Below are 10,499 nucleotides of genomic sequence, written 5' to 3' on the forward strand. Positions count from 1 at the left end.
TGAAATGCACAATCTTCCATATGTGCTGGGTTGATGTGAATGACTAATTTATGAATGTATCTTGTCTTCTCTCAGGCGCGAGATGTGTATGAGGAGGCCATCCTTACTGTAGTGACCGTCAGGGATTTCACGCAAGTTTTTGACAGTTATGCTCAGTTTGAGGAGAGCATGATTGCTGCCAAGATGGAGACCACCTCTGAGATGGGGCAGGACGAAGATGGTGTGTGGCATTGTTTTAAATAAGCAAAATGCTTTGCTTTTGTCTTTCCTCGTCAAGCAAGTCTTAACCTTTGGTTCCTCTCCTCCCAGATGACATAGATCTGGAGCTGAGGTTGGCCCGCTTTGAGCAGCTAATAGCCCGGCGACCACTCCTACTGAACAGTGTGCTGCTGCGCCAGAACCCACATAACGTCCATGAGTGGCATAAGCGGGTGAAGCTGTACGAGGGAAATCCACGGCAGGTGAGTTTTTAGAGCTTTGCACGGAGTCTGTTTTACAGATCAGCATAAATCAGAATAATATTTCACTCTGACCTTGCATTTTTCCCTGTACCTCTTTCCTTTATGGTCATTCAGCTATGATGGCCTCACCTACAGTTGTAAAAAATGTAAAAATGTTTAAAAAAAAAATCCTCATCTCCAACAGTACAAAGGCAGTTACATTATAATTACCCATATATGATGAAATAAAACAGAGCTTTTCTCACACAACATTTATTGAAACACATCGTAAAAAATGACACAAACGTGATCTTGAATAAGCGTTAGTCCAGCTCCCCACAACTACAAAAATATACAGTACAAGTTGCAGTATGTAAAGATGAACGTATGCTTAACATGTCCTCTGCAGATCATCAACACATACACTGAGGCAGTGCAGACTGTTGACCCCATGAAGTCCACAGGGAAACCTCACTCCCTCTGGGTCTCCTTTGCTAAGTTCTATGAGGAAAATGAGCAGCTGGATGACGTAAGTCACTGCAGTCTCTCCACTGACATACTACAAAAATCTGTTTCATGTCAAGTGTATTTTACTGTCATGTTTTTGTTTTTGTGCTGTCTAACTTATTCTGCTTGTGTTACTCAGGCTAGAACCATCTTTGAGAAGGCCACCAAAGTGAACTACAAGCAGGTGGATGACCTGGCTGGGGTGTGGTGTGAATACGGAGAGATGGAGTTACGCCATGAGAACTATGAACAGGCACTGCGCATACTGCGGGTGAGACACCAGCATATTACATCCATATTACATCTACAGTTATTCTCAACCATGTTCTTCACCTGTGTAATCTGCTTTGCTGAATTAAATCTTTTACGCCTTAATGTTATTTATGACTGTAGAAAGCTACAGCCATCCCATCCAAGAAAGCTGAGTACTTTGACGCTTCTGAGCCAGTCCAGAACAGAGTCTACAAGTCCTTGAAGGTCTGGTCTATGTTGGCAGATTTGGAGGAGAGTCTTGGCACTTTTCAGGTATGTTTGCTAAATTCTGTGTGTGTGTGTGTGTGTGTGTGTGTGTGTGTGTGTGTGTGTGTGTTTCATTTCATTTTTGTTTCATTTCTTGTAGACAGTCATAGTGCACTTAACGGGGGGTTATTTCCACTTAATCAGAGAGAATATTGGAATTAGAGAAGGCAAAATTTTCTGAAGAAAATCTATGTTTGCTTCACCTTGAAAAGTTACAAAATTGAACTTTACAGAAAATTACAGGAAGTTGAAGAAAATCCAAGAATTAGAAGTAGTGGTAGCATTATTAATTGTTGTATTGGCTGCTTCTCCCTAGGTTGTAATAACGATAACAATAATAGAAGCAGTTATTACGATGCTTGTACTTGTGGTAAGTGACAGAAGACGACACAGCCAGTCAGAACAGCAACACTAGAATGAATTATGATGGCATCCACTTAAGTAGGTCTCCATTTACTGTCCCTGTCAAACTTGAAAAAAGTTAATCACAGTTGAACTATCTCAAACAGCATAAGCAGTATAAAAAAGCTTAGAGTGATGAAGTACTAAAACATATAATCTGTTTCAAATTTGAATGAAGTCTGTGTAGAGTGTAAAAAAATTAGTAAGAGTTCAAAAATGGCTGGATAAAAACATTGTCCCATCATAAAAAAGGGGATACAAAGTCTAATATGTTTAAAAGCATAAAGGGTATTAAAGTTGGGTAGAAGCACGCATCCCCTGAAATAGCCCAGCATTTTAAAGCTGATATGAATGGTGTTGATGGCTTAAAGTGTGCAAGAGAAATTAGCTGACAAAGTTTTATCCGGAAGAAGAAGATAGCCATGTAATGAGAGAGCACAGTGTAAGTGTGTTTTGCTGAAGCAAGCACACCAGTGATAGGCATACTGACATACAGTACATTGTTGGACATTAATGTTGGCCAGTGGCCTGTCTCTAATGCAGTATCTCTATCCGACAGTGAACGCCGGTGCGGCCCTTGTTTCTGTGGACATTTGCGCCAACTGTGGCTTAATTTCTCCACTGCATCATTTTTTTTTATCCTCTTCTGGCCACTGTTGTCAGTATTTTTGTCTGTTTCATTGTTTTCACGACCCTGATTGTACAATCAGTCATCTTGGTGTGAGATCACTCTTTGTCAGTGCCCATCCAGTATTTCGTCCATTATAGTTTTTTAAGGAATTCCAAGGAGTTTTTCTTGTATGCACAGGGCCTAAAGTAGGCGGTGTTGTGCAAGCTAGACTATGTAGAAATAGCTGGCTTGCGGTGTCATGCTAGAGAACTACCTACTGTGTGTCCTGTGGTTGTGTTTTGTGTTTAGTCATTCTGTTTTAGAACTGATTGTCGACTTGTTAGATCCAGCTAGGTTCATTCTGGCTAAAGTTCTTTTAGGCGTGCATGTGATGAAGGGTGATATAAATAAACGAACTCGACATACAAACTCATAAGTATATCGTGTGAGCCTTAGATGGATGATGCACTGTGCGCCCTGGCATGTTACTGAAATCTGAATCTTCACTTGTCCTTGTGGGCATTACAGATTTAGTCAGAGGGGAAAAAAAACAAAAAACAAAAAACTTGATCCCGACTAAGTGAGAGCTGGAAACTCTGTGTGGGTGTAAGTTATGCTCTCTCTCTCTCGCTCTTTCTCTCTCTGTCTCTTGCACCCCCCCCCCCCTCTCTCTCTCCCTGATAGCCTGCTTGCTAATGGGCTGCTTCACCCCGAGCACCACAACAAAGGCGGCCTTTTGGAGTGTGCATGTGACTCTTTTCAGCTAAACTACCCAGATTTAGTCTAATGCTGTCTTCATTTTCCCTTTATTCCGCAGTCTACAAAGGCGGTGTATGACCGTATTATTGACCTCCGCATTGCCACGCCTCAGATCATCATCAATTATGCCATGTTCCTGGAGGAGCACAACTACTTTGAGGAGAGCTTCAAAGTAATTACATAGCACTAACTCACAAATCCACATCATTCAGTTTTATTGTTTTTTTTTTCATGCTCTATGTTTGAACTGTTTGAACAATTTTCTCATATATATGTTGATACTTCTTACTTTTTTGTAGGCATATGAGCGGGGCATTGCGCTTTTCAGGTGGCCAAATGTGTATGACATATGGAACACCTACCTCACCAAGTTCATTGACCGATATGGGGGCAAGAAGCTGGAGAGAGCTAGAGATTTATTTGAACAAGCCTTGGATGGCTGCCCGGCCAAGTTCGCCAAGAGTGAGTAACTTTATTACAGTTAACAGACAACTTGGTTGTGTTCCATATGAATGTTTTAATTTAAACAAAATAGTAAAACAGATTGTTTTTTGGAGTACTGTCAGAGTTGGAGCAGAACTGGCTATGATTTAATCTGTGCAAGGAACGCATCTTACAAGATCCCACTCTGCTCTGCTCCACTCATGTTGCTGGAGTTAGGATGCCCTACTTTTCCAGAATACATGCAGTTTGTATGCTGAAGGCTAAGATCACCGATAAGCAACCAACTGATGAATGCAAAATATTTCAGTAATGCATCTTCCTGCACATAATGCACAATAAAAATAAAGGGAAAAAATTACAGGGACACGGAGGTCGATAAAGAATGTGGCAAGTGAGTAACAACAAGCATCTAACTTGTTATTACTGTTGTTTTCTCTGCAGTCATGAGTGTGCTGTCTGCTCAGTGTAGGTTAGACCTGCCCTGTTTGTCTTTATTCTTGCTGAGTCACTATAAAGACATGAGCAATTATCCGTCTGTCTTCACTGCAGTCACATCCAAGATCTTCTATTACAAGTTCTTTCATGGCTAAGGAAGGCACTGAATTGATACAGCAATGTAAGATTTATAGCCTAGATGTCACTAACTTATCAAATGTCATTATCAAAAATAGGTCATTATTGCTGTTGAGTTCACGCCATTTGTCAGACTGAGCTGTTGAGTGGAGCATGCACATGTGAGCGAAGTGTAGGTCCTTGTGCATAATGATATGTTGTACTGCCGAGGATATTGTGATTTCCAAGTGAAATAAAACAAAGACATTGAACAGAGTATGAACTTGTTCCAGCCCACTCACATGCCGGCAGTACTGCACATTATATTGTTTTTGAATTAATATATTGGAATTGCATCAAGCCTAAATATACTGACCTCTGTTTTATCATTTTGTCTTACTTTGCAGCTATTTATCTGTTGTATGCTAAATTGGAAGAGGAGTATGGCTTGGCACGACATGCCATGGCTGTCTATGAAAGAGCAACACAGGCCGTGGAGACTGAGGAGAGACATCACATGTTCAACATCTATATCAAAAGAGCTGCTGAAATCTATGGAGTCACCTACACCAGAGCCATTTACCAGAAGGCCATTGAGGTACAGGATAGTATGAAAATAAATATTACACTTTGACTACATCAGTGACAGCGTTTACATGCCGTACTAAAGCTCTGATGTACCTGAGTTTAATTTTCAGGTGATTCATTTACTCAAGTGATGATAATTGACAAATGATGCCCATTTATGCTCTTTATTGAGCTGTAACTAATAAAATAAACATCTGATGTCCCTTTACTGATGTATTTTGTCAGTGAAGTAATGCAAACCCCCGGTACACAGCTGTGCTGGGAAAATGGGCATTCAGATGGGGCAAGATTGGCAAGAGTGGAGGAACAAAAAGAACATTTTTTTCTTTTCTTGCCACCATTCATGGTCAGTAATGCTACTCCAAAGGAAAAGGGAGAATCTAGGCATTCTGAAATTATAACTTATTCCATATAGACATCAGGGTAAGTAGCAGAAAAAGTTTGATCTGATCTACACATTTATTACAGAACAGCAATGAACCCCTTTATTGTTTAGAAAAACATCTTGACTGATGATTTCTTAAGACTCTCCTGAGTCTGAATACAGGAATAATATATACAGGAATGAAAATAATACGTTCAAATGGATATCTAAATAAATATCTGAATAAGACCATATCTGCATTATGTAAATCAAACTTTATTTATTTATTTATGTAGCACTTTAAGTAGAGTATATAGCACCATAAATAGAGTACACACACACACACACACACACACACACACGCTCTTAAACATTAGTAATTTATCTTTAAAGTGTCAGGTCATGCATTGCAGATGAGCAGAGTTTTGTGTCTCCCCAAGGTCCTTCCTGATGAACACTCCAGGGACATGTGCCTGCGCTTTGCTGACATGGAGAGTAAACTGGGTGAGATTGACCGTGCCAGAGCAATCTACTCCTACTGCTCCCAGATCTGCGACCCGAGGGTAGGATAATCCTCCACAGTCTTTTCTGAATGAAGTGTATTATTTGCTTCATTGATCCGCACATATTTCCCACCGCATACTTACTTTATGTAATGAGCTTTCCTTCGTTTCTTTCAGGTGACCGCGAACTTTTGGCAAACTTGGAAGGAGTTTGAGATCCGCCATGGAAATGAGGACACCATCAGGGAAATGCTGAGGATCAAGCGCAGTGTCCAGGCTACATACAATACCCAGGTCAACTTTATGTCCTCTCAGATGCTGAAGGCTACTACAAGCTCCACAGGCACTGGTGAGGGAACACACACATTAACCCCATTAGCCTCTGGCCAGTGTTTCTCAGCCTGGGCAAGGACAAAAATTGTACCCAGTAGACAGTTTGAATGTGATGTCATCAGCATTTGAAATTAAATTTTTGCATCACCAGCCATTATGACTGCTGGATTTAAAAGTTGGCCCAGCATCTTTTAACATCTAAATGTATGGACAGGTCTCTTTATTTAATAATAAACTTGACTTTCAGCTTCAGTTGATTTTTGCCAGGGACCATAATACATGAATCCCAAACAACAAGAGGAGGTTCTTTGTAATAGATAGCTACTTTTACATCTGTAGGCCCTGGGCAGGTAAACAGAAACAATACAAAACATGGTATAAAGAATAAATCCAAAACTCCAATGAAGTCCAATCAACCCTACCAACCCAATACAAGATATTCTGCCCTTTCCCACTAGAAACTGCCCCCTCCCTTACAAGTGCATCAGCATCCTATGACATGTCCATTATGCCTAAGATTTAGATTGCCAAACAAAATACTTTGACCGCTGTGTCCTGATACACATCTAACTGGGCAGCAGGCTGATGTGACCAGTGATGGTGGTTAGTGGTCGAGAGAGTGAGAGTTTCTGTGAATGAACATAATGCTTTAGCTCTGCAAATCCTACAGTCGTTTGTGTGTGTGTGTGTGTGTGTGTGTGTGTGTGTGTGTGTGTGTACACATTCATGTGTCACTGCCAGAGACAACCTTTTCTAAAAGCAGGAAATTGAGAGAGGCGATTCAATAGGTATTGCCACTGTTTTAAATATTTGCAGTATCTATTAAAATCTTTCTTTCCTACTACTTTATACCTTAAGGAGGTATGTGGCTTCAGTGGCTCAAACATATAGTGTGATAATTATCACAGCCTGCATGCAGCTTGATTAATCAAGTTCACTTGCTGAGTTGGCTGTTAATTTCACATTGCCCACCAGGGTTCATTTTTATCCACATGTGGGAGGTTGGTAGGTGTTAATTTCAAACCCTGTAATAATACACCCTATATAATAATAAGGATTTATTAGCCAAAAAGTTTGTGCTGCAAATTTTTAAAATTATGTTCAAGGAGCCATGCGTGTACAGGTGGGGGTTTTCGGAGGCACCACTATTTGTGTTTGTATTTGTTGTGGCGCAGAGTACTTCAGATTTGGGTTCGTGAAAAAAGTGGGTGTGGCTTAAACAGGAAGTAATGTATTTGTTTCAATCATTGGATTTTAACCACAAATAAATAAAAAATGACTGATATTCCTGCTTATTAAAACTCTATGGATTTAGGAAACCCATTCTAATGGCTAAGTATTCTCCAAAAGAAAAGAAATATATTATTATTCACACTTAAAATTGACAATGACAGTCACGGTGCACTTTTTGTGCACCGTGACTGTTATTCTCTTAGTACATCTCCATCCAGTACGGGGGTTGGAATGTAGTTTCCGGGTTATCACTACTTCGAATTTAAGGGCTGGATGTCAAAGACAGCTGAAGTAGTGTTATCCTTCACAAGTCAACTCAGATTGTAAAGAAGCTGCATTTATTATTTAAAGCCGGATTTAAAGAAAATTGTTCGAAAAGGTAATTTATTCGGCAGTAAGTCTTTGTTTCTTGCCAAATATGGATTCGGCTTCATCTCTAATATGCAGTATCATGTGTTAGTTCCCAGAAATAAGACATACTGATAAATGTAACTTAGCGGGGACATTCAGCTACTAAGGTTTATGGTTTGTGTGTGTGTTTTGAACGATTTGTTTGTTTTTTCCCAGTGTCAGACCTTGCTCCAGGCCAGATGGGTGTTGATGACATGAAGATGCTGGAGCAGAAGGCACAACAGCTTGCTGCTGAGGCAGAACAGGACAAACCCAAGCCCAAAGAAAAGATTCTCTTTGTCAGGTTTGTGGTCCATTTTTTTTTGCCTCTGGTCCTCACCAATGTTGAAGAGACTGTTTTTAATTAGGCTCATGGCTGCCTAAGAAAATGGAAGCGCATGTATCTTAACCTCTGTGCCTGTTTACGTAGGAGTGACACTTCTCGCAGCGAGCTGGCTGAGCTTTCCAAACAAGCCAATCCTGATGAGATTGACATTGACGATGATGATGAGGATGGAGATGATGACGAGCAAGGACCAGATGGTGAGTGACAGAAACATTTCATCCACTGTAGAACAGTAATTAGTGTGGCTGTTAAAACATTCATGGACGTTTATAAAAATCCTAACTGAGCTAATTGTCTTTTCCGCTTCTCTTCACAGAGGTGCAGCTTGAACAGAAGAGTGTCCCCACAGCCGTGTTTGGAGGGCTTAAAGATGACTGAATGGGCAAAAATAGCAGTAGCAAGCATTTGATGTACAAAGATGCCATCTTTGGATTGTTGTAGTCACAGACTGTGTTTTTCTAATTGTGTAAATTTTCTCTTTTTCACCCCTATTTTAATAGAATGGTTTGTACTCTGAATAACTGAATGGTTACATTTGTGCCTTCTTGGTATTTTCCCTTTATGCATTAGCGTGGCAGTGTATTTTCTTTATACAGCACATAAATGTCTGAGCCTGTGTTCCAGTATTGGCCACATGATGTCAGTCTTTCTTAGTGTTGTAAGTTTTTTTTTTTCCTTTTCTACCAGCCAGCAATGATTTAGTAACACATCAACTTAAGGTTCTGTGTGCTTTTACTCTATACTTCATGACATCGGTTTGTTAAGGACCAGTGAAAACATATTTGGGTCCGCTATTGAACGGAGTAATCTTTCTTTGGCAGGGAGGAAGTTGTTCTTCCCTAGAAAAACACAGGGGAGGAGTCTGGTTTCCTCAAGAGGGGAGTACTTGATTGAAACTGGAGCAGAGCATTCAGACCTTATTATTTACCTGAAATACACCATGTGGGTGGCTGTTTTGCAAAACATGAACTTTTGGAACAATATTAAAATCACACTGTAATTACACATGCATTCCTATAGAGATGAATTTTAAAGCTGACAAAATGTAGAATAGATGCACTTCTATTTGTGATGGATCGGCTTCGTGCTGTTTTACTCTCACCCAATCACAAGGGTCAGACTGCAGGAGTGGACAAAGTGCAGATGAGGTCTATATTACGTTCTTCCATAATTAGATTAAAATAGTTTCGAGGTAATCCTCTTACAAAGTTACTGCAGAGGGGCACTAGCAAACCTTGGAGCTTAGAGCAACATCATGTGACAGGGAGGCACTTGGAGAGGCTTGTTGCTGTTGTGGATGTTACTACTGGGAACAATACTTAAAACATAACTGGAACAAAAATCTTGTGGTGAAAGTTACAAGTGAGGAACAGTTGGAATAGTTTTCTACTTTAATATACTGCAATGCCAGGGATTCTTTCTGCTTTTTGATTAAACTTTGGGCTGCCTTAAAGGTGCCCTGTGTATAATTTTCTTTTTTCCAAATGTCCTTCAGAACAGAAAGGCTAATGTATCAGCAGGAATGTGTGATGGTTGATGGTTTATGCCAGTGAATTTGACTACAAAATGACTTTGTGACTCATGCTGTGTTTTGGAGTAAAAAATCCCTGCCCACTGGAATTTCAAAACACTCTGTCTCCTCCCCGATTTGCATCTCTGTAATGGGAGGAGCAATAGTCAGCACGAGATATTTTTGTTTATCTTTGAGCCAAAAAACAAAAGCAACTGTCCAGGCTGTATTATTACAGCATTTTGTATCATGTTATCTGTTTTTTTGTGAGACATCTACCCCTTTTTTGTTTTGAAAATGTCACTACTTGTGTCAATTCCAGGCTATTAAATATGGTACTAGAGACTTACTCATGTTGCAATTTGTTGCTGGCTAATTAGTGGACAGGTCAAAGATTACTTAGACCCACTCACCCCCTTTTTTGGTTGTTTTCTAATGTATTTTAAATGCAGATGTTCAACCATGTTTAGATCAAAGACAAAACAAACAAAACAAAACAAAACAAACAAACAAACAAAAAAAAAACAGTGACACCTGGAGGCATTTCCAGTAGATAAAGTACTAATACAGGCCTGTGAATATTAAAAAATGTAAGTAAATGTTAGAAAGAGTCATTAAACAGCTTGTTTTTGGAATCAATAAAATTCATCCCAAGAGGTGAATCCCCACCCTCCACTCTGCACCCTAGAGGTCAGAGGTCAGGGTCAGCTACAGAGCAGCACCCCTGGGGCTTAGGGATGCTGAGCAACACTCAAGCAGGAAAGATGCTTTGCACATGGGGCTTTAACATGCATCATCCATATGAAATATCTGTCCCACCTTGCTACCCACTTTTCTTTCATTAACAAAAATGTGCAAAAGTGCAGTTTCCATTCACTTTATTTGCCCTTACTGTTAGAACATGCATTGATAATCCCTGGCTTATGCGGAGGAGTGACTCGCCTCTTTTACAGGCCATTTCATTTGACCTTATTGCCTTAAAGAAAAATAAAATTTGTG

At 40.0% G+C, this 10,499-nt stretch overlaps 1 protein-coding gene across 1 annotated transcript in view; it reads left to right on the top strand.

Moving 5' to 3' along the window:
- xab2 (XPA binding protein 2) overlaps positions 1-9,849 on the top strand; it is a 15,809-nt gene extending 5,960 nt beyond the window's left edge. The window contains exons 7-19 of the mRNA XM_030057430.1: positions 76-220; positions 310-461; positions 850-969; positions 1,087-1,218; positions 1,341-1,472; positions 3,296-3,409; positions 3,537-3,699; positions 4,641-4,831; positions 5,626-5,748; positions 5,866-6,037; positions 7,822-7,948; positions 8,075-8,187; positions 8,307-9,849. Of these exons, the coding sequence (XP_029913290.1) occupies positions 76-220; positions 310-461; positions 850-969; positions 1,087-1,218; positions 1,341-1,472; positions 3,296-3,409; positions 3,537-3,699; positions 4,641-4,831; positions 5,626-5,748; positions 5,866-6,037; positions 7,822-7,948; positions 8,075-8,187; positions 8,307-8,368 (1,746 nt within the window). The 3' untranslated portion in view covers positions 8,369-9,849. The remainder of the gene's footprint in view (positions 1-75; positions 221-309; positions 462-849; positions 970-1,086; positions 1,219-1,340; positions 1,473-3,295; positions 3,410-3,536; positions 3,700-4,640; positions 4,832-5,625; positions 5,749-5,865; positions 6,038-7,821; positions 7,949-8,074; positions 8,188-8,306) is intronic.
- Positions 9,850-10,499: the final 650 nt, after the last annotated feature.

Source organism: Myripristis murdjan, chromosome 8 (assembly GCF_902150065.1).
Source record: "Myripristis murdjan chromosome 8, fMyrMur1.1, whole genome shotgun sequence".
Lineage (NCBI taxonomy): Eukaryota > Metazoa > Chordata > Actinopteri > Holocentriformes > Holocentridae > Myripristis > Myripristis murdjan.